Source organism: Haematobia irritans, chromosome 1 (genome assembly GCF_050003625.1).
Source record: "Haematobia irritans isolate KBUSLIRL chromosome 1, ASM5000362v1, whole genome shotgun sequence".
Lineage (NCBI taxonomy): Eukaryota > Metazoa > Arthropoda > Insecta > Diptera > Muscidae > Haematobia > Haematobia irritans.
In genome coordinates, this window is record NC_134397.1 from 138,529,336 (window position 1) to 138,554,810 (window position 25,475).

The 25,475-nt window shown below is 31.3% G+C and overlaps 1 protein-coding gene across 1 annotated transcript in view; it reads right to left on the minus strand.

Moving 5' to 3' along the window:
• Nucleotides 1-6,478: 6,478 nt before the first annotated feature.
• sosie (oogenesis-related protein sosie) overlaps nucleotides 6,479-25,475 on the minus strand; it is a 48,855-nt gene continuing 29,858 nt past the window's right edge. The window contains exons 3-4 of the mRNA XM_075291748.1: nucleotides 13,311-13,487; nucleotides 6,479-6,916 (exon numbers count right to left, since the gene is read on the minus strand). Of these exons, the coding sequence (XP_075147863.1) occupies nucleotides 6,825-6,916; nucleotides 13,311-13,487 (269 nt within the window). The 3' untranslated portion in view covers nucleotides 6,479-6,824. The remainder of the gene's footprint in view (nucleotides 6,917-13,310; nucleotides 13,488-25,475) is intronic.

The following is a 25,475-nucleotide window of genomic DNA, read 5'->3' on the forward strand; positions in this document are numbered from 1 at the left end:
GCTCTACGGTTGACCAAAACTTACCTGGGTCCAGGTTACATTGCGTCGTGTGACCTATCTATGTGTTCTACTTGTACTTGTCAACTATCCTACTAATTCCTAGTTTCAGTTCCCTGATTCTAGGATAAGCTGATGCCGCTCATCACACTCGTCTGCGATTCGGTCTCATCTGGGCAATTTGACCAGCCGGTATGAAGCGATCGGATCGACATGAATATGGCTGTACCTGTACCTAGGTTACACTGTTTCAGGTACTTTAACTTTGTGTTGTACTCGTACTCGTCGACTATCTTACTAATCTCTAGATTCAGTTCCCTGATTCTAGGGTAAACTGACTCCGCTCATTACGCCCGTCTGCGAGTCGCTCAGCTTCTTCTAGGAAGTTGGGTCTCCCTTGGGCAATTCGACCAGCAGCGGGTATTAAGCGTGCGAATCAACACGACCAGCCGGTATAAAGCAATCGAATCAACATGAATATGCCTGTACATGTGCCTTGGTTACACTGCTTCAGGTGCTTTATCTATGTGTTCTACTTGTACTCGTCGACTATCTTACTAATCTCTAGATTCAGTTCCCTGATTCTGCAATAAACTGACTCCGCTCGTCTGCGAGTCGGTCCGCTTCTTCTCGGGAGTTGGATCTCTCCAATTCGACCAGCGGGAATAAAGCGTGGTGATCATCATGAATATTCGACCAGCGGGTATGAAGCGTGCGGATTAACATGAATATTCGACCAGCGGGTATGAACACTCAGAGAAGGAATATGATCACCTCAAACATGTTTTAAGAGCAAAATGTTATGTTTGGGTGGTGACCATGTAACATGGTTTTCGCAACCATGTTATTTTCTCGGAAATCATGTATCTGATTTCGGATAGCAGGTTATATTTGACGAGAAAATAACATTTTAGTGACAAACATGTTACATGGTCACCATACAAAAATAACATTTTGCTCTTGACACATGTTTGAGGTGATCATATTCCTTCTCTGCGTGAAGCGACGATCGATGTATTCTCTAAATCCGTCCCAGTTGAGTTTCTTTTGGTTGAGGTTATGAAATCGGCGTTGAGATATTATGAAATCGCAGTGACGGTCAATGGTGAGAATTACGGTGAGGTGGTCTTATCGCAGTAAAATGACATGTCTCAACGCTAAGAAAATGCCAGACGATCTGCTGCAATCACCCATAATATTCATAAGGAAATTTTCGCACACCATTCAATATGTAGAGTCATCGATCTGCTTTACCTAGGGAATCTCCTAGCACCAATCGGTTATGCCCAGACATAAACTACAGCTACCAAACGGCGATATATAGCCCTAGAATTGACTGCCACACCCATACATTCCATGTTGGGGAGTCTCTAGTGTCCGGTACAAGCGAGACAGAAGCATGCAATTGGTAATCCAGAAATCCACCTTCATTCCTTGTTCGATCCTTAAGTAGTGCAAGCTACAGGTGGCATTTAACTTCGTCTCTCTATGTGTGATTAATGATCAGACGTTAGATGTCACATTAGATGTCACATTTAGCCTGCTTTAGAAAACATTGCTCATAATTTTGGTTATATTTGTTGGTTTGGCGTAAATTTAAATATTATGTTAAAAGAGCTTTTTCGCCATATTTCCTTTATTATTTGCAAGAACGATGGCAAAAGATAATCCAATAAAATGAAAAACAAAAGTGAAACCTCTCAAAAGCGAACACCCACAGACGCCCAATTTGTTTCCACATTTTGGAGGTGTCCAAGCCAGAAGACCTTTAACAGCAATTTTCCTCTTTTAGGTGTCCTCTTTTCAGAGTATCCAAGTTGTAGAGACTTCACTGTAATTGACTAAAACTCATTCTAAAATTTTAAAAAAATTGGCATTGAAATAGAGACATTTAATTTAAAAAAAAAATGTTAGAAAATAAATTTTTTAAAAATTGACGCTTTGCATTTCGGTCAATTCAATAGTATTTGAAGCATTTTTTTCGAAATTTTCAATTTTATAATTGCAACAAAAAATGACCGCCGGATTTTTCTTTTTCATTTTTGGCACAATTTTATGTATAGACATAATATATATAATCCTTGACACACTATGTTACACTTCTCCTGCTTCTAACCCATTTGTGAATATGTATATTAATATACTTTTTTTATACCTTATTCTATTTAATAATTAAGTTTAGCTTTTGTTATGGCAAATAAACATTTGTTTTCTTTTTTTATTCATGATACATGTTAATTAAATTTCACCCATTGTCTTAATCAGAATGGTTCCAAAAGCAAAATAATATTATTTAATATACCTTTTTATTATCGATAAAACTTACATGGTCTACATATGTTGTTATGTTTTAATAAATACTCTAGACTATTATAATAGGTTTTGGTGTATGTCATAAAGGATAAACGATTTGAATTTAATTTGTTTATTATTATAATTTCTTTTTGTTGGAATGCATTTTATAGTAGAATAATAATATATGTATATTCATTCATATCTAGCTGGTTTTATTCATGCAAGAACCTTTAATTTTATATATCAGTATCAGATATCAAATCACATAAGAAACTATAATTGTGTGGTTTATTACAAACATGAAATATTTTTTGGTAGAAGCTACGTTTCATTTACTAATAGTGAAGAAATTTGTGACGACAAATGCAATTAAATTTACAAAGCAAATATGCTAATTTAGCAAAAGGTCTGTCAATATTAATTGGAGAGATAGTTAAGAAATTGAATGTCACGAAAACTATTAAATTTTAAGTTCTTCCAGAAACTCTTGATTCATTCTTATAAATTTTTTCAAAAATTGTCTTTAGTTTGTATAAAAATAATATATTAACCTATTAAAAAGATAGAAATAAACAAATCGCCAGAAGTAAACAAAAAATTAAAAAGTTTGCGAATAACAGGGTATGCGTCTTTTTCAGAGACGATAAATGAATCTAGTTCTGAATTCCACTTTATATGAGTTTGTATTAAAATCAATTACAAATTAAAATAATTGTAATGAACTTGAATTTATGAGCTGAAAGTGTTACCTAGTAATAGATTAAAATGTATTTCAAATTTTGCGAAAGTGTACGTATTAGATTGTAATTCTTTCAGTTATGAATTAATCAAAAACCTGTATTTTGTTCATTATAGCGCAAGGATGGAAAATTCAGTACTATAGTACTTTTTTCAATACTTTTTCAGTATCGTAGTAGTATCATAGAACCCCCGCGTATGATTTAGTACCTTTTGTGTAAACACGTTTAAGCCAATATCAGATTTACGGTACAATAGTTTTGACAAAATATTTTAATATTTTGAGAAAATCTTTATCAAACTAATAGTCTTTTACAAATTTGGCAAAACAAGCAATTCATGCGGGAAGAAAATCTCGATTTTGTAAAAGCCATAGTCAAAAAAAAAATACGATTTTATTGAATTTCATGAATGTTTTCGTCAAAACAAAACATGCGATTCTATATTACGCTTCCAAACGAACACTTTCTAGATAAGAAGTTATAATCTACCAATGTTTGGAGAAAATCTTACCAAAAACTACCAACAAATATTATTTTGCAAAAATTTATTTCTACAGAAAATTTTGTCAAAATTTCATTTCTATAGAAACTTTTGTCAAAATTTTATTTCTATAGAAAATTTTGTCACAATTTTAGTTCTATAGAAAATGTTGTCAACATTTTATTTCTTTACAAAAGTTTGTCAAAATTTTGACATTTTATTTCTTTACAAAATTTCATTTCTATTGAAAATTTTGTCAAAATTTTATTTTTTAAGAATATTTTGTCAAAATTTTATTTTTTAAGAATATTTTGTCAAAATTTTATTTTTTAAGAATATTTTGTCAAAATTTTATTTCTACAGAAAATTTTGTCAAAATTTTATTTCTATAGAAAATTTTGTCAAAATTGTATTTCTATAGAAACTTTTGTCAAAACTTTACTTCTATAGAAAATTTTTCAAAAAAATTTTGTTATTAATCTACAGAAAATCTATGAATTACCATGAATTCTACCAAATACGGCAACCGTGATTACAATACTACCGCAGTCTTTGTAAGCGGGTTTAAAGTAAAAAACGAATTTTTAAATTGAGGAGTAGACAAACAAAATTTAGTTTTCTTTAAAATTCAGTCTAAAGGAGCTCTTGACCATAATCTTCCGATGGAATTTTTGTAAAAATTTAGTGAAAAGTAATTCTTTGCTCAAAAAACATATATCTTTATACTTTCTTAAAAATTGTATTTTCCATCCCTGTTATGGCGACAGCAAAATTATTTTGCAAAAATTTTATTTCTATAGAAAATTTTGTCAAAATTTTATTTCTATAGAATATTTTGCCAATTTTCTTTTTAATGAAAATTTTGTCAAAAATTTATTTCTATAGAAAATTTTGTCAAAATTTTATTTCTATAGAAAATTTTTTAAAAATTTCATTTCTTTAGAAAATTTTGTCAAAATTTCATTTCTATAGAAATTTTTTTTCAAAATTTCACTTCTATAGAAAATTTTGTCAAAATTTTATTTCTATAGAAAATTTTGTCAAAATTTTATTTTTTTCGAAAATTTTGTCAAATTTTTTTTTTTTGAGAAAATTTTGTCAAAATTTCATTTCTATAGAAAATTTTGTCAAAATTTTATTTCTACAAAAAATTTTTTCAAAATTTTATTTCTAAAGAAAATTTTATCAAAATTTTATTTCTATAGAAAATTTTGTCAAAATTTTATTTCTATAGAAAACTTTGTCAACATTTTATTTCTAAAGAAAATTTTGTCAAAATTTTATTTCTATAGAAAATTTTGTCAAAATTTTACTTCTATAGAAAATTTTGTCAAAATTTCATTTCTATAGAAAATTTTGCCAAAGATTTTATTTCTATGGAAAATTTTGTCAAAATTTTATTTCTATAGAAAATTTTGTCAAAATTTTATTTCTATAGAAAATTGTGTCAACATTTTATTTCTATAGAAAATTTTGTCAAAATTTTATTTCTATAGAAAATTTTGTCAAAATTTCATTTCTATAGAATATTTTGTCAAAATTTTATTTCTATAGAAAATTTTGTCAAAATTTCATTTCTATAGAAAATTTTGTCAAAATTTCATTTCTATAGAATATTTTGTCAAAATTTTTTTTCTATAGAAAATTTTGCCAAAATTTTATTTCTATAGAAAATTTTGTCAAAATTTCATTTCTATAGAAAATTTTGTCAAAATTTTATTTCTATAGAAAATTTTGCCAAAAATTTTGTTACTATAGAATATTTTGCCAAAATTTTGGTTTTTTTAGAATATTTTGTCAAAATGTTATTTTTTTTAGAAAATTTTGTCAAAATTTTATTTCAATAGAATATTTTGAAAAAAAAATTATTATTTCAATAGAAAATTTCGTCAAAATTTTATTTCTATAGAAAATTTTGTCAAAATTTTACTTCTGTAGAAAATTTTGTCAAAATTTTATTTATATAGAAAATTTTGTCAAAATTTTACTTCTATAGAAAATTTTGTCAAAATTTTACTACGATAGAAAATTTTGTCAAAATTTTATTTCTATAGAAAATTTTGTCAAAAAATTATTTTTATTAATCAGAAAATTTATGAAGTACCATGAATTCTACCAAACAGTAGAATTCTACCAAATACGGCAACCGTGATTACAATACTACGGTAGTCTTTGTAAGCGGGTAGAAAACTAAAACAAGAATTTTTAAATTGAGGAGTAGACAAACAAAATTAAGTTTTCTTTAAAATTCAGTCTAAAGGAGCTCTGGACCATAATCTTCCGATGGAATTTTTGTTGAAATTTAGTGAAAAGTACTTTTTCGCTCAAAAAAATATTTCTTTATACTTTCTTAAAAATTGTACTTTCCATCCCTGTTATAGCGACAGCCAAGTTATTTTTTTTTTTGAAGAATGTTAGCCCGCCACTCCAAAATATTTTTTTTTACATTTTTTTTAATAGTCATGCCTTAAATATTATCCATCGAGAACTGTCAAATTTCTATTTATGTTTCTGGGAAACGAACATTTTGACCAAAGAAGTTTTCATTTATTGGTAGAATTATTCTTTGAAGACAAACAAAGTTCATTGAGTGCATGCAAATTAAGATGATCAAAAAATAAAATTTAGAGGATGTCTTCATAAAGAGTTCGGATATAACCTTTCTTTCTGGCTCAAAAACTTCTGCAACAATGAAGTTGACTCAGTGTAAGTGGGAGAAGCCTATTAAATTATTTCAGCATTAATTCCAAAACGGAATGCAATTTTATATTCTTAAAAATATCCTAAATTATTTTTAATATTGCACAAATATAGATATTATATTAAATGATAGTATATATAAGGTTTTGTTAATATTAAATTTATAATCATAGGGATATTATATTTATTACTTTGTTGTTTTTTTTTTCTTTTTAATTAAATGATACTCATACATATGACAATCACAGATGTAAATATGGTGGTATTAAGAGTGCAATTATTATTTGAAATTTTATTTTATTTTGCATTAAGTCCTTGGTCTAAGCTTACTGTGATAGATTAACTCATTACATATTTTGTCAATTTTCTATTCAATGAAGAGAAAGAAAAAAACATAACAATTTCGATCTAAGTGATTTGCAATACTTGTATAAATATTTTATGATTAATTGACAAAGTTTCTAAACTACATTGGTACATTTGTATATTTGTTTTTAAATTGGAAATGAAATCAATATTTTTTTGTGCGAAAAACAAAAATACTCTACAATAAAAAAATTTCAATTTTTTTGTTTCGAAAAATGCTGCTGCAGTTATAATACGTTTTACTTTTAGAAGTGATTCTTTAAGCAGGAATACACAAGAAGCGGAATCACTGAAGTTAGTATTGATATCAACATATCACTTAATGCTTGAACGGTAGCTGAAAATATATCAAAAAAAAATGTTAGTCAATTATTATTGAGTAATATTAAATATCATAATTTTTAAATATATAATTTAAGTTTATAACATGTTTCAACCATGAAAATTTTGGAAAAATTAGAATGTTAGAATTTTTATTTGTTTGAACGATATTATTTTCGTATCAATTATATTTATGTACCACTCGTCCCAATAATCTACCAAATTTAAAAAAAAATCTTCTTTTTATCAAAATTTTATTGCTCTAGAAATTTTATCAAAATTTTATTGCTCTAGAAATTTTATCAAAATTTTATTTCTACAGAAAATTTTGTCAAAATTTTTTTTCATTGTTGTCGTTTTTTTATTTCAGCTTAAAACCATACATTGACTAAACTACAAAAGTAGCTTAACCAACAGAGGAAAAGAATGTTTGTCAAATTTATTTGGGCAAAGCCCTATAGACTGCAAGATGGTTGGATGGACGCACGTTTCGGAATTACCACATTCCTCATCAGCATCCTCTACTTGCAGCAAAACTATCAACCAATTATCAGAATAAATTCAGGCAGTTTATTAAACCCAACAAAAACCACACTTGAACCCTCCGAAAAAAGATTTTACATTGATAGCCGGCTTATGCCAAATAAATTCGAAACAAACATATCTCTTTTCCTATGCCACTGTCAAATCATCGATTTGAATTCACATGGCTGGGTTTATTTTGAGCGTGCCTCCTCTTCTTTTTCCATTTGTTTTGTTTTGTTATTGTTGGTTTTGTTCTTTAAGCATTGTTGTCGTTTTTTTATTTCAGCTTAAAACCATACATTGACTAAACTACAAGAGTAGCTTAACCAACAGAGGAAAAGAATGTTTGTCAAATTTATTTGGGCAAAGCCCTATAGACTGCAAGATGGTTGGATGGACGCACGTTTCGGAATTACCACATTCCTCATCAGCATCCTCTACTTGCAGCAAAACTATCAACCAATTATCAGAATAAATTCAGGCAGTTTATTAAACCCAACAAAAACCACACTTGAACCCTCCGAAAAAAGATTTTACATTGATAGCCGGCTTATGCCAAATAAATTCGAAACAAACATATCTCTTTTCCTATGCCACTGTCAAATCATCGATTTGAATTCACATGGCTGGGTTTATTTTGAGCGTGCCTCCTCTTCTTTTTCCATTTGTTTTGTTTTGTTATTGTTGGTTTTGTTCTTTAAGCATTGTTGTCGTTTTTTTATTTCAGCTTAAAACCATACATTGACTAAACTACAAGAGTAGCTTAACCAACAGAGGAAAAGAATGTTTGTCAAATTTATTTGGGCAAAGCCCTATAGACTGCAAGATGGTTGGATGGACGCACGTTTCGGAATTACCACATTCCTCATCAGCATCCTCTACTTGCAGCAAAACTATCAACCAATTATCAGAATAAATTCAGGCAGTTTATTAAACCCAACAAAAACCACACTTGAACCCTCCGAAAAAAGATTTTACATTGATAGCCGGCTTATGCCAAATAAATTCGAAACAAACATATCTCTTTTCCTATGCCACTGTCAAATCATCGATTTGAATTCACATGGCTGGGTTTATTTTGAGCGTGCCTCCTCTTCTTTTTCCATTTGTTTTGTTTTGTTATTGTTGGTTTTGTTCTTTAAGCATTGTTGTCGTTTTTTTATTTCAGCTTAAAACCATACATTGACTAAACTACAAGAGTAGCTTAACCAACAGAGGAAAAGAATGTTTGTCAAATTTATTTGGGCAAAGCCCTATAGACTGCAAGATGGTTGGATGGACGCACGTTTCGGAATTACCACATTCCTCATCAGCATCCTCTACTTGCAGCAAAACTATCAACCAATTATCAGAATAAATTCAGGCAGTTTATTAAACCCAACAAAAACCACACTTGAACCCTCCGAAAAAAGATTTTACATTGATAGCCGGCTTATGCCAAATAAATTCGAAACAAACATATCTCTTTTCCTATGCCACTGTCAAATCATCGATTTGAATTCACATGGCTGGGTTTATTTTGAGCGTGCCTCCTCTTCTTTTTCCATTTGTTTTGTTTTGTTATTGTTGGTTTTGTTCTTTAAGCATTGTTGTCGTTTTTTTATTTCAGCTTAAAACCATACATTGACTAAACTACAAGAGTAGCTTAACCAACAGAGGAAAAGAATGTTTGTCAAATTTATTTGGGCAAAGCCCTATAGACTGCAAGATGGTTGGATGGACGCACGTTTCGGAATTACCACATTCCTCATCAGCATCCTCTACTTGCAGCAAAACTATCAACCAATTATCAGAATAAATTCAGGCAGTTTATTAAACCCAACAAAAACCACACTTGAACCCTCCGAAAAAAGATTTTACATTGATAGCCGGCTAATGCCAAATAAATTCGAAACAAACATATCTCTTTTCCTATGCCACTGTCAAATCATCGATTTGAATTCACATGGCTGGGTTTATTTTGAGCGTGCCTCCTCTTCTTTTTCCATTTGTTTTGTTTTGTTATTGTTGGTTTTGTTCTTTAAGCATTGTTGTCGTTTTTTTATTTCAGCTTAAAACCATACATTGACTAAACTACAAGAGTAGCTTAACCAACAGAGGAAAAGAATGTTTGTCAAATTTATTTGGGCAAAGCCCTATAGACTGCAAGATGGTTGGATGGACGCACGTTTCGGAATTACCACATTCCTCATCAGCATCCTCTACTTGCAGCAAAACTATCAACCAATTATCAGAATAAATTCAGGCAGTTTATTAAACCCAACAAAAACCACACTTGAACCCTCCGAAAAAAGATTTTACATTGATAGCCGGCTTATGCCAAATAAATTCGAAACAAACATATCTCTTTTCCTATGCCACTGTCAAATCATCGATTTGAATTCACATGGCTGGGTTTATTTTGAGCGTGCCTCCTCTTTCTTTTTCCATTTGTTTTGTTTTGTTATTGTTGGTTTTGTTCTTTAAGCATTGTTGTCGTTTTTTTATTTCAGCTTAAAACCATACATTGACTAAACTACAAGAGTAGCTTAACCAACAGAGGAAAAGAATGTTTGTCAAATTTATTTGGGCAAAGCCCTATAGACTGCAAGATGGTTGGATGGACGCACGTTTCGGAATTACCACATTCCTCATCAGCATCCTCTACTTGCAGCAAAACTATCAACCAATTATCAGAATAAATTCAGGCAGTTTATTAAACCCAACAAAAACCACACTTGAACCCTCCGAAAAAAGATTTTACATTGATAGCCGGCTTATGCCAAATAAATTCGAAACAAACATATCTCTTTTCCTATGCCACTGTCAAATCATCGATTTGAATTCACATGGCTGGGTTTATTTTGAGCGTGCCTCCTCTTCTTTTTCCATTTGTTTTGTTTTGTTTTTGTTGGTTTTGTTCTTTAAGCATTGAATTCAAATCGATGATTTGACAGTGGCATAGGAAAAGAGATATGTTTGTTTCGAATTTATTTGGCATAAGCCGGCTATCAATGTAAATCTTTTTTCGGAGGGTTCAAGTGTGGTTTTTGTTGGGTTTAATAAACTGCCTGAATTTATTCTGATAATTGGTTGATAGTTTTGCTGCAAGTAGAGGATGCTGATGAGGAATGTGGTAATTCCGAAACGTGCGTCCATCCAACCATCTTGCAGTCTATAGGGCTTTGCCCAAATAAATTTGACAAACATTCTTTTCCTCTGTTGGTTAAGCTACTCTTGTAGTTTAGTCAATGTATGGTTTTAAGCTGAAATAAAAAACGACAACAATGCTTAAAGAACAAAACCAACAATAACAAAACAAAACAAATGGAAAAGAAGAGGAGGCACGCTCAAAATAAACCCAGCCATGTGAATTCAAATCGATGATTTGACAGTGGCATAGGAAAAGAGATATGTTTGTTTCGAATTTATTTGGCATAAGCCGGCTATCAATGTAAAATCTTTTTTCGGAGGGTTCAAGTGTGGTTTTTGTTGGGTTTAATAAACTGCCTGAATTTATTCTGATAATTGGTTGATAGTTTTGCTGCAAGTAGAGGATGCTGATGAGGAATGTGGTAATTCCGAAACGTGCGTCCATCCAACCATCTTGCAGTCTATAGGGCTTTGCCCAAATAAATTTGACAAACATTCTTTTCCTCTGTTGGTTAAGCTACTCTTGTAGTTTAGTCAATGTATGGTTTTAAGCTGAAATAAAAAAACGACAACAATGCTTAAAGAACAAAACCAACAATAACAAAACAAAACAAATGGAAAAAGAAGAGGAGGTACGCTCAAAATAAACCCAGCCATGTGAATTCAAATCGATGATTTGACAGTGGCATAGGAAAAGAGATATGTTTGTTTCGAATTTATTTGGCATAAGCCGGCTATCAATGTAAAATCTTTTTTCGGAGGGTTCAAGTGTGGTTTTTGTTGGGTTTAATAAACTGCCTGAATTTATTCTGATAATTGGTTGATAGTTTTGCTGCAAGTAGAGGATGCTGATGAGGAATGTGGTAATTCCGAAACGTGCGTCCATCCAACCATCTTGCAGTCTATAGGGCTTTGCCCAAATAAATTTGACAAACATTCTTTTCCTCTGTTGGTTAAGCTACTCTTGTAGTTTAGTCAATGTATGGTTTTAAGCTGAAATAAAAAAACGACAACAATGCTTAAAGAACAAAACCAACAATAACAAAACAAAAAAAAAAAAAATTTTTTTTCTATAGAAAATTTTGCACGATTATATTTTATTTATTCAATAAAAAATTTTGTCAAAATTTTATTTCTATTGACAATTTCACTCTTTATTCTCATTAATACAATTAAACAAGTGAGTAAAGTAGAAAGTCGGGCGGGGCCGACTATATCATACCCTAAACCACCCCCACTGAATTAGTAAACATAAGCATTTGTGGGGTATCATTGGTATAGGTTTTGGAGAACATAAAGGGGGGTACATGTTTATGGGTGTCTTGTCACAATCTGAACAGAAATGTCTAATAATAGGAGCTATAGTTTATTTTGCACCAAAAGAGTTAGTATGCCACTAATATTGACTCCATTATTAAAAAAGAGGAAATCGGTCCATTAGTTGTGGGCAATAAATCCAAATTTCTTCAAATAGGGCAAATCTGAACCGATTTCGATGAAAATGCGCACATACAGTTAAAGGTATGAAAGATTATATTTAGCCAACTTTAAGCACTATCTGTTGGTAAATAAGGGTTTTACGGTCAAATTTGGCAAAATCGGGCGATACATATATATGGGAGCTATATCTAAATCTGAACCGATTTCTATTATTTTTGGCACATATTGTCAGTACCATAAAAGATTAGAGTAAGCCAAGTTTGAGTAAGATCACTTAATAAATAAGGTTTTTATGGCCAAATTTGGGAAAACCGGGCGATACATATACATATGGGAGCTATATCTAAATCTGAACCGATTTCGATGAAATTTTGCAGACTTAAAGGGTGATGAAAAAGTTTACTATGTGCAACATTTGATGACGATCGGTTTGTAAAAAAGCGCAACGTTACTCCATTTGTCGAAATCGGGCGATACATATATATGGGAGCTATATCTAAATTTGATCCGATTTCTTCCAAATTCAATAACGTACGTCCTTGTGCCCAAAAAAACTCCCTGTACCAAACTTCATCAAAATCGGTTAATAATTGCGACCGGAATCCTGTAAACAACAAATACATGGACAGACGGACGGACGGACACCAAGCGCTAGATCGACTCAGGAGGTGATTCTGAGTCGATCGGTATATATTTTTTGGGGTCTAAAATCAATATTTCTGGTAGGCACATTTTTTGGCCGATCAAACTTATTATACCCTGACCACTATGTGGTTTAGGGTATAAAAAATCCATAATATAATGCCGTCTTATAGACAAAAGACAATAATTTGACTCCCCTACGGAAACGACCAGGTCAATCCCAGGACAAATATAGGACAAGTCCCTGGTGTGTAGGGCCTAGTCCCAGTTCTGTTCAAAACGTATGGAAGGGACCGATCACTTTAACATGGGTTTCTTATTGACGGGGCAAATTTACACTTTAGGATATGACTCGTACTCATTCCAAAGGACCTGTTTTAGTTTTACCATCCGAATGTCACTAGAAAACTTTTAGAATATGTTGACCAATAGATTATTCTGATAATTGTATTGCAGAAAATGTGTTAATCCAATAGGATTTTAAAGGAGCATAGAAATCAATAAATTATATGGAAATCTATTGACTTTGACTGGCCCAATAGTGGTAATTTGCACCAAACAGAATGTGTTATCTTGCGAATATTTAATTAAATTCCTAATTTTATTTGTTTAGGACCCATTTCGTACAGTGCAAAATTTCCATTTTACATAGTTATACCAGTTCTACTTACCTCCACTACAGATGTCATGGTGTACATCCTCCCAATATCCATTCTCATTGTCGCACAGACACATTTTAGCTTTGGACGACATGAACTTGGCGACGCCAATAGTTCGATTTGTGTTCTCATAAGTGCATATTAATCCATCCTCGCATTCATTACTGCTGTTGCATTTGTGACGAAGTCCTGTCAGGAACAAAAACAAAAAAAAGAAATCCTTGAAAATCTGTAGCATTTTAAGAATAAAATATGTAAGTAATAAAACAGTGGTTGAACAAAAACGTCCATGATTACGCGGTTATCCATCACGGATAACCATCAGAACTTACTCACAATGGTATGACCGAACGTGAAAATTAACATTTTTAAAGATATTAAATTTAAAGAAAACTTTGTCAAAATTTTATTTCTATAGAAAAATTTCACAAAATATTATTTCTAAATAAAATTACAAAAAAAAAATATTACTTCTAAGGAAAAAAAATTTTTTTTAACAGTTTTTTTTTCTATACAAAATATCACAATGGACTGAATAGTCTAAGTGAGCCTGAATCTTAACCGGGCTGCCACTTTAACCTTCTATACAAAATGTTGTCAACATTTTCTTTTTATACAAAATTTTACGTCTATAGAAAATTTAGTCAAAATTTTATTTCTATAGAAAATTTTGTCAAAATTTTATTTCTATAGAAAATTTAGTCAAAATTTTATTTCTATTGAAAATTTTGTCAAAATTTTATTTCTATAGAAAATGTTGTCAAAATTTTATTTCTATAGAAAATTTTGTCAAAACATTGTCTTTTTATACAAAATTTTACGTCTATAGAAAATTTAGTCAAAATTTTATTTCTATAGAAAATTTTGTCAAAATTTTATTTCTATTGAAAATTTTGTCAAAATTTTATCTCTATAGAAAATGTTGTCAAAATTTTATTTCTATAGAAAATTTTGTCCAAATTTTATTTGTATAGGAAATTTTTTCAAAATTTTATTTTTATTGAAAATTTTGTCAAAATTTTATTTCTATAGAAAATGTTGTTAAAACTGTATTTCTATATAATATTTAGTAAAAATTTTATTTCTATATAAAATTTTGTCAACATTTTATTTCTACAGAAAATGTTGTCAGAATTTTATTTCTATAGAAAATTTTGTCAAAATTATATTTCTGTTGAAAATTTAGTACAAATTTTATTTCTCTAGAAAATTTTGTCAACATTTTATATCTAAAGAAAAATTTGTCAAAATTTTATTTCTATAGAAAACTAGCGTAACCCGGTCCGCTTCGCTGCTTCACCCAAAGCATATTTTCGTTAACTTAGTCAAACATATCCTTCGATTTGAAAACAAATTCGAAAAGATTTGAACTCTTTTAAAGAGTAGGGTCAGGGTAAGTCTGGCACAAAAACTGAAGTTTTTGGACTGAATAGTCTAAGTGAGCCTGAATCTTAATCGGGCTGCCACTTTAACCTTCTATATAAAATGTTGTCAACATTTTCTTTTTATACAAAATTTTACGTCTATAGAAAATTTAGTCAAAATTTTATTTCTATAGGAAATTTTGTCAAAATTTTATTTCCATTGAAAATTTTGTCAAAATTTTACGTCTATAGAAAATTTCGTCAAAATTTTATTTTTATAGAAAATTTTGTCCAAATTTTATTTCTATAGAAAATTTTGTCAAAATTTTATTTCTATAGAAAATGTTGTCAAAATTGTATTTCTATAGAAAATTTTGTAAAAATTTTATTTCTATAGAAAATGTTGTTAAAACTGTATTTCTATATAATATTTAGTAAAAATTTTATTTCTATATAAAATTTTGTCAACATTTTATTTCTACAGAAAATGTGGTCAGAATTTTATTTCTATAGAAAATTTTGTCAAAATTATATTTCTGTTGAAAATTTAGTACAAATTTTATTTCTCTAGAAAATTTTGTCAACATTTTATATCTAAAGAAAAATTTGTCAAAATTGTATTTCTATAGAAAACTAGCGTAAACCGGCCCGCTTCGCTGCTTCAACCAAAGCATATTTTCGTTAACTTAGTCAAACATATCCTTCGATTTGAAAACAAATTCGAAAAGATTTGAACTCTTTTAAAGAGTAGGGTCAGGGTAAGTCTGGCACAAAAACTGAAGTACTGATTAATCACTCAAGAGTTTCCACACACGTATCCCGTACATTTCAAAAAAAAATCGGCCTTGTTTTTTCGTTTATATACAGAAATAGGTCGGCTATGAAGATTTAAAACGGACCGGCTTAACAAACGTCGAGTTGGAGGTGTTCCCTTACAACCAATTTTTTTGTTTTTTAATTGTTCTGTATTCTAATCGTTGGACATTTTTCTACATTTCCTGTGAATTTCAAGCGTGGTTTGTCAAGGGAAGGTATACTTCTCAAAATACCGTCCAATAAATCGGAAAAAGTAAAAGTACTTAAATATTGACCATATTAACATTTGTTAAAGTTTTGGACACGGAAAACATGCCTTTCCCAAACATATACCGGAAAATGAAGCATCCTCTACGTTGCCTGTCAACTTCATGTAAATTTAAGCTCTTAAGGTGGGTATTAAGTTTAAGGTTAGCCGCTGAAATCGCTAAAGTGAAAACTAAATCAGTAAAAAAAGCCATAAAATTATACATATTTGTTGCAAATTTTTTTATAACTTGATAGGGAATAACCCAGATATCAAAAAATGAGGTACCCTATTTTCACCACATGATTATTTTTATTATAACATTTTTCATGTGAACAAAATAAAATTATTTTATAACAAAAGCATCTGCGATGAATTCAAATTATATTTTTTTTAATGTGTGCTGTATTTAAAAAAATCCCGCTTTTCCGTTGAAACTATTCTTGAATTTTCTTTGCTATAAACCTCACGGAGCTCGAGACCTTTTCAACGAATGCAAAACCGATCGGTTCGTACGTTCTGGATTTATTGCGTCAGGAAGGAAAACCCGACTTAACAGGTTGGCTGATAAGTCCCCGGTCTGTCACATAGATGGCGTCGCTAGATTAAATGCATATTATTTTTATATAGTACCAACCTTCAAATGATTCGTGTCAAAATTTGTCGTCTGTAAGTCAATTAGTTTGAAGCAACTTTTGTTATTGTGAAAAAAATGGAAAAAAGGACTTTCGTGTTGTGATCAAATACTGTTTTCTGAAAGGAAAAAATACGGTGGAAGCAAAAACTTGGCTTGATAATGAGTTTCCGGACTCTGCCCCAAGGAAATCAACAATAATTGATGGGTCTTCAAAATTCAAGCCTGGTGAAATGATCACGCAGGAGATGAACGCAGTGGACGACCGAAAGAGATGGTTACCGACGAAAACATCAAAAAAATCCACAAAATGATTTTGAATGACCGTAAAATGAAGTTGATCGAGGTAGCAGAGGCCTCGAAGATACCAAAGGAACGTGTTAGGTTAGGTTAGGTGGCAGCCCGATGTATCAAGCTCACTTAGACTATTCAGTCCATTGTGATACCACATTGGTGAACTTCCCTCTTATCACTGAGTGCTGCCCGAATGCATGTTAAGCTCAATGACAAGGGACCTCCTTTTTATAGCCGAGTCCGAACGGCGTTCCACATTGCAGTGAAACCACTTAGAGAAGCTTTGAAACCCTCAGAAATGTCACCAGCATTACTGAGGTGGTATAATCCACCGCTGAAAAACTTTTTGGTGTTCGGTCGAAGCAGGAATCGAACCCACGACCTTGTGAATGCAAGGCGGGCATGCTAACCATTGCACCACGGTGGAACGTGTTGATCATATCATTCATCAATATTTGGATATGCGGAAGCTCTGTGCAAAATGGGTGCCGCGCGATCTCACATTTGACCAAAAACACCAACGTGTTGATGATTCTGAGCGGTGTTTACAGCTGTTAACTCGTAATACACCCGAGTTTTTCGTCGATATGTGACAATGGATGAAACATGGTTCCATCACTACACTCCTGAGTCCAATCGACAGTCGGCTGAGTGGACAGCGACCGATGAACCGTCTCCGAAGCGTGGATAGACTCAAAAGTCCGCTGGCAAAGTAATGGCCTCTGTTTTTTGGGATGCGCATGGAATAATTTTTATCGATTATCTTGAGAAGGGAAAAACCATCAATAGCGACTATTATATGGCGTTATTGGAGCGTTTGGAGGTCGAAATCGCGGTAAAACGGCCCCACATGAAGAAGAAAAACGTGTTGTTCCACCAAGACAACGCACCGTGCAACAAGTCATTGAGAACGATGGCAAAAATTCATGAATTGGGCTTCTGGCCCCCAGCGACTTTTTCTTGTTCTCAGACCTCAAAAGGATGCTCGCAGGGAAAAAATTTGGCTGCAATGAAGAGGTGATCGCCGAAACTGAGGCCTATTTTGAGGCAAAACCGAAGGAGTACTACCAAAATGGTATCAAAAAATTGGAAGGTCGTTATAATCGTTGTATCGCTCTTGAAGGGAGCTATGTTGAATAATAAAAACGAATTTTGACAAAAAAAATGTGCTTTTCTATGTTAGGCCGGGGACATGTCAGCCAACCTGTTATGTTTATATAGTAGATTTTGTCAAAATTTAATTACTGTATAAAATTGTGTCAAAAAATTTTATTGTAAAGAAAATTTTCCAAAAAATTTATTTTGTTTTAATTAGTTGACCTTTAAACTTTTAATTATATTTGCTTAGTTCGGCTTGAGGTCATGTGAATAAAAACAGATGTTGTTGTTTTTTGAGTTGTATTTTTATATTTAAAATTTTCCAATATTTCGAGACATCTCCGATGCTCGTCTTCAGGGAAATTACTTTAAACAAAAAGAAAAAACATTTAACACATTAACAAAAAATATATCATTACATGAAAAACATGTATACAAAAAGTTAACATTTCTATAAAAATATCCATCCATCCATAGAAATGTTAACTTTTTGTATAAAGGACTCAAGATATTTTGTATGGAAAGGAATGGCAATGGGATCACCAGCTTCACCTATTATCGCCGATATTGTAATGGAAGTACTCTTGGACTCAGTATTGGAAAAATTGACTATTAAACCAAAAATAATGACAAAATATGTAGATGATCTGTTCCGTATTTTGAATAAAAATGACGTTCAGGCCACTTTATCAGCTTTAAACGCCTTTGATAGACAAATTCAATTTACGATGGAAACAGAAGAGGACAACAAGTTACCGTACTTAGATACTATAATTCTAAGGCGCAGAAATGGAATAAAAATTAACTGGTATCAAAAGCCAACAGCCACAGGACGATTGATAAATTTCAACTCCAAACATCCTAGACGAGTTATAATGAATACGGCTACAAATTTTATAAGAAGAGTACACGATGTCAGCGACAAAATATTTCATAAGGACAACGAAGATAAGATAAGGACCATATTGCGATTAAATGATTTCCCGAATAAGACGATTGACGACCTAATACAACATGTAAAAGAACGACAACATATCAAACATGACGAAATTGAACCCAAAATTTATAAACCCTTGACATATGTCCCCCAATTCTCGGAAAGATTCAAATCATCAAACATGCTAAATAAGGACAAATTTCAAATTGCACAAAGGACTCATAATACAGTAAATCAATTCTTCAGCAAGACAAAATCCAAAATTAAGAAAGAAGACAAGTCAAACGTAGTATATAAGATCAAATGCAATGGAAATGACTCTGATACTTGCCAAAAAGTATATATTGGTACAACGAAAACCAAATTAAAAACTAGACTCTCAGGGCATAAATCTGATCAGAAAGCCACTGATCAGCCCTTGGAGCAAAAGACGGCACTTGCAGCACATTGCACTTTAACAGGACACAAACCAAACTTTAAGGACGTAGATATTTTGACGCAAGAAACCAATTATAAAAGGAGATTTACTCTGGAGATGCTACATATTATAAATGTACCTGCAGAAAGACGAATGAATTTTAAGACTGATACGGACCATTGTGCATATATTTATAGAAATATTGTACAAAAACATAGAAACACAGATTAGCTTTTAGTTGTAAATATACTCCCTTGTAAAGAAGTTCACTGTTCTTTAAATTTAAATATAAATATCTGTGTTTTTCATGTAATGATATATTTTTTGTTAATGTGTTAAATGTTTTTTCTTTTTGTTTAAAGTAATTTCCCTGAAGACGAGCATCGGAGATGTCTCGAAATATTGGAAAATTTTAAATATAAAAACACAACTCAAAAAAAAAAATATTTTAATAGAAAGTTTTGTCAAAATGTTATTTCTATGCACAAATTTTTGCCAAGAATTTAGTTTTATAGAAAATTTAAAAAATGTTATTTCTTTACAAAATTTTGTCAACAATCCGCTAGAGGTTAACAAAAACAATTAATAATTTTTCGTCCAGGTTTCTCATAAATGTCAATGCCATTGTTAACAAAATTCATTACACATTAATGTCGATGTCAGCATCTCGTGCACTGCAGAACATTGTTATTATCCTTGTTAATGATTTTGAACTCTTCATCGGCAGAACCTTCGACATGGTAATTTCTCGATTTTATTATTTCGTCTAAGTATTTCTCTTATATCAGAAACGAAAGAGTTTCATTTTTTAAGGTTAAGGTTTTGAGACGACTCCCTATTGTGCTTATGATGTAAGGAATGATGAAAATACGTTTATCACGCATTCACTGTATTTGACTTTTATTTGCAAGGACATCGGGCTGGACTGTATTACACAATTACAAGGCTAGAGTAGTGTTAAAACAAAAAGAGAAAACTAAATCTTTTTTTGTCCAGTTTGCAAAATAGTATTTTCTAACGTGCTGCAAAAAACACAGAGACGCAATCTAGTGAAAAATTGAACTTAATCTAAATAATACTTGCAGAGATATCTATATCGACATATTCTATAAATATTACGACATTAGACCGTTCATCTAATGATGTTAAATAAATATACGGTTTTGGATTAATATTTGAATATTTTTTTACGAAATAGTAGGTACGTGAAAAGTACGTAAGTACGAGTGAATGCTGAATTCAATCGAGGTCGTAGTTCACTCCAAGATGAATTTCGTGAAGGTTGTCCAAAATCAGTTGTTGTTCCGGAAACCATTGACGCTGTGCACCAAGTAATATTGCATGATCACCATGTCACCTATCGGGAGATTGAAACAACCTTAGGCTAATGCCTAAGGGACCAGCATACATATGTTACATTCAATATTGGATAAACATTTGACAGTATGAGCCCGACTGTATGGGTTTTTCAAGACGAGCCACATGCAACAAAAGTTGCTCGGGATCGGTTTATCTGCGGGCTATATATAACTATAAATCGATATGGACCAAGTTTAGAATGGTTGTTAGCGGCCATATACTAGCACAATGTACAAAATTTCAACCGAATCTGACTAATTTTGCTCCTCCCAGAGGCTCCGGAGGTCAAATCTAAGAATCGGTATATCTGGGGGATATATGTAATTATGGACCGATATAGATAAAATCTTGCATGCAAACTTTCAACTGAATCGGATGAAATTTGCTCCTCCAAGAGTCTCCAAAAACAAACCTGGTCATTGGTATATATGGGGGTTATATATGATTATGGACCGATATGGACTAATTATTGCATGAATGTTAGAGAGCATATACTAACACCACATACCAACTTTTAGCCAGATGGATGAATTTTGCTCCTCCATCAGGCTATGTATATTTATGGACCGATATGGACAAATTTTTGTATGCATGTTAGAGACCATATACGAGTACTAACACCACGTACCAACGTTTAGCCAGATTGGATGAATTTTTCTTATCCAAGAGGCTCTGGAGGTCAAATCTGGGGATCGGGGCTATATATAATTATAGACCGATATGGACAAATTTTTGCATGGTTTTTTGCAAATTTCAACCGGATCGGATGAAATCTGGGGGTTTATATGGGGGCTATACGTAAAAGTGGTCCTATATGGCCCATTTGTAATACCATCCGACTTACATGAATAACATCTACTTGTGCCTAATTTCAAGTCGATAGCTTGTTTCGTTCGGAAGTTAGCGTGATTTCACTTGACGGACGGACATGCTTAGATCGACTCAGAATTTCACCACGACCCAGAATATATATACTTTATGGGGTCTTAGAGCAATATTTCGATGTGTTACAAACGGAATGACGAAGTTAATATACCCCCCCCATCCTATGGTGGAGGGTTTAAAAAGCAACAAAAGAACTAAATGAAAACGCCAAAAAGCACCAAATTTGGTGCTAAACTTATAATACCCTGTTGCACAGAGTGGATCAAGGTATAATTATAAAATTAAATTAAAAACGATAAAGTTTTCTACTATAAAAATATCTTGGATTTTGCATCAGTTTATCGATGGCCTTTTTTACACTGCGCCACACTGTGGAACAGGGTATAAGTTAGACGAGAGACACATGGTGTCTTTGGCAAAAATGCTCCGGGTAGACCCTTGAGTCGATTCAGCCATGTAATCAAAACCTAGGTCGCAGTTTTAATCCAATCGACTTAAAATTTAGCACAAACATGTGTTTTGGGACAAAATCAGAATCAAAATTTTATTTCCATAGCAAAGTCTGTCAACATTTTATTTCTATAGACTATTTTGTCAAAACTTTTTTATTTGCAAAATTTTATTTCTATAGAAAATTAATTTTATTTTTTTTTTTGAAAACTTTGTCAAAATTTTATTTCTATAGAAAATTTTGTTAAAACAGTATTTCTATAGAAAATTTTGTCAGAATGTTATTTCTATGAAAATTTTGTCAAAATTTTATTTCTATAGAAAATTTTATCATAATTTTATTTCTATAGAAAATTTTATCATAATTTTATTTCTATAGAAAATTTTGTCAAAATTTTATATCTATAGAAAATGTTGTTAAAACTGTATTTCTATATTAAATTTAGTAAACAAAATTTTCTATTTAAAATTTTGTCAAAATTTTATTTCTATAGAAAATTTTGTCAGAATTTTATTTCTGTAGGAAATGTTGTCAAAATTTTATTTCTATAGAAAATTTCGTCAAAATTTTATTTCTATAGAAAAATTTGTCAAAATTTTATTTCTATAGAAAATGTTGCTAAAACTGTATTTCTATATAAAATTTAGTAAAAATATATAAAATTTTGTCAAAATTTTACGTATAGAAAATTTTGTCAAAATTTTATTTCTATAGAAAATTTTGTCAAAATTTTATTTTTATAGAAAATGTTGTCAAAATTTTATTTTTATACAAAATTTTGTCAACATTTTATTTCCATAGAAAATTTTGTCAACATTTTATTTCTATAGAAAACTTTGTCAAAATTTTATTACTATAGACATTTTGTCAAAATTTTATTATTATTTATAGAAAATTTTGTCAAAATTTTATTTTTATAGAAAATTTTGCCAAAATTTTATTTCTATAAAAAAATTTGTCGAAGTTTTATTTCAATAGAAAATTTTATTTTTATAGAAAATTTTGTCAAAATTTTACGTCTATAAAAAATTTTGTCAAAATTTTACGTCTATAGAAAATTTTGTCAAAATTTTACTTCTATAGAAAATTTTGTCAAAATTTTATTTCTATAGAAAATTTTGTCAAAATTATATTTCTATAGAAAATTTTGTCAAAATTATATTTCTATAGAAAATTTTGTCAACATTTTTTTATTTTTATTTTTATAGAAAATGTTGTCAAAATTTTATTTTTATCGAAAATTTAGCAAAATGTTATTTTTATAGAAAATTTTTTTAAAAGCTTATTTTTTAGAAAATTTTTTTAAAATTTTATTTTTATAGAATATTTGTGAAGTACCTCTAAGTTAAAAAGGAATATTTTGCAAAATCTACCAAAACTTCAGGAATTCTACACCCAAAAAAAAGTTTACTTGAATCCAAATATTTTGACCTTCCTTTAAATATAGGATCAATAAAAGTTAAATTATACTGATCTCATCAATCGAATTTTCATCCTCTTTTCGCTGTATATTAATAAAACTACTCTCGTACAAACAATTGCCAGTTTAAAAATTCAAATTATAACCGGTACTTCAAAATAAAAATAAAAAAACTTTCTTAAACTTTAAATCAAAAATTCTGAAATCTCTAAATAAGTTTTAGGCTTTATTTGAAGCTTTTTCAATATAAAGATTCAATATTTCAGTTAATAAAAGGACGATTTCTTTAAATTAAAAATGTGTTTCTATACTTTAAGGAAAAGATACCTTAGTTAGAAGACATGAGACTTTAACGGAGGGACGCAAATATTCAAAATTTGTATACTAAATTTAATGAAAAAAATTTTTTTGAAGCAATGATTCTAAACTTTATTTAATTAAAATTTCATTATTTTAAAGAAATTTGTCCTTAAGCCTTTCACTACCGATGTCCACTACAAAGGACATTCGAAAACGACTCCAAACTATAACTCCCCACTTAGTGTCGATTTATTTCTCGATGATATTTTAAAGTAGAGGCTCTCATCTAAATAAGCTATAAATATCATCTATATTGCTTGGCACTAACATAAAATGTATTTTCATAACATTTCTTGACAATAAACGAAAAATACACAATTTTGAGACAATTGTTCTACACTCAAAAAAAAGTTTACTTGGATCCAAAGATTTTGACCTTCCTTTAAGGATTTTGGTATTGATTTCGAGCCAAAGATGCGGCTTCTTTAAAAAAAAAAAGTGTATACGGCCGAAAGTTCGGCCAGGCCGAATCTTATGTACCCACCACCATGGATTGCGTAGAAACTTCTACGAAAGACTGTCATCCACAATCGAATTACTTGGGTTGTAGTATCTTAAATCTTCTTATTCCTGCATGGTTGTTGGATACCATATACTAACATCACGTACCAAATTTCAACCGAATGGGAAGAATTTTGCTCTTTCAAGGGGCTCTGGAGGTCAAATCTGGGGATCGGTTTATATGGGGCCTATATATAATTATGGACCGATATCGACCAATTTTTGCATGGGAGTTTGAGGCCATATATTAACACCACGTACCAAATTTCAACTGAATCAGATGAATTTTGGTCTTCCAAGAAGTTCCGGAGGTCAAATCTGGTGATCGGTTTATGTGGGGGCTATATATAATTATGGACCGATATGGACCAATTTTTGCATGGTTATTAGAGACCATATACTGACACCACGTACCAAATTTCAGCCGGATCGGATGAAATTTGCTTCTCTTAGAGGCCTCGCAAGCCAAATCGGGGGATCGGTTTATATGGGGGCTATATATAATTATGGACCGATGTGGACCAATTTTTGCATGGTTGTTAGAGACCATATACTGACACCATGTACCAAATTTCAGCCGGATCGGATGAAATTTGCTTCTCTTAGGGGCCTCGCAAGCCAAATCGGGGGATCGGTTTATATGGGGGCTATATATAATTATGGACCAATGTGGACCAAGTTTTGCATGGTTGTTAGAGACCATATTCGAACACCATGTACCAAATTTCAGACGGATCGGATGAAATTTGCTTCTCTTAGGGGCCTCGCAAGCCAAATCGGGGGATCGGTTTATATGGGGGCTATATATAATTATGGACCGATGTGGACCAATTTTTGCATGGTTGTTAAAGACCATATACTAACACCATGTACCAAATTTCAGCCGGATCGGATGAAATTTGCTTCTCTTAGAGGCCTCGCAAGCCAAATTTTGGGGTCCGTTTATATGGGGGCTATACGTAACAGTGGACCGATATGGCCCATTTGCATTACCATCCGACCTACATCAATAACAACTACTTGTGCCAAGTTTCAAGTCGATAGCTTGTTTCGTTCGGAAGTTAGCGTGATTTCAACAGACGGACGGACGGACGGACATGCTCAGATCGACTCAGAATTTCACCACGACCCAGAATATATATACTTTATGGGGTCTTAGAGCAATATTTCGATGTGTTACAAACGGAATGACAAAGTTAATATACCCCCCATCCTATGGTGGTGGGTATAAAAACTTTAAACCAAAGATTCAAATCCTTAAAATAAGTCTTAGCCTATATTTCAAGCATTTTTATCTTAAATTTAAAAATTCAATATGTCAGTGGAGTTAAAGACGATTTCTTTAAATTAAAAATGTTTTTCTTTATTTTAAAGAACATTTGCCTTACTTCAA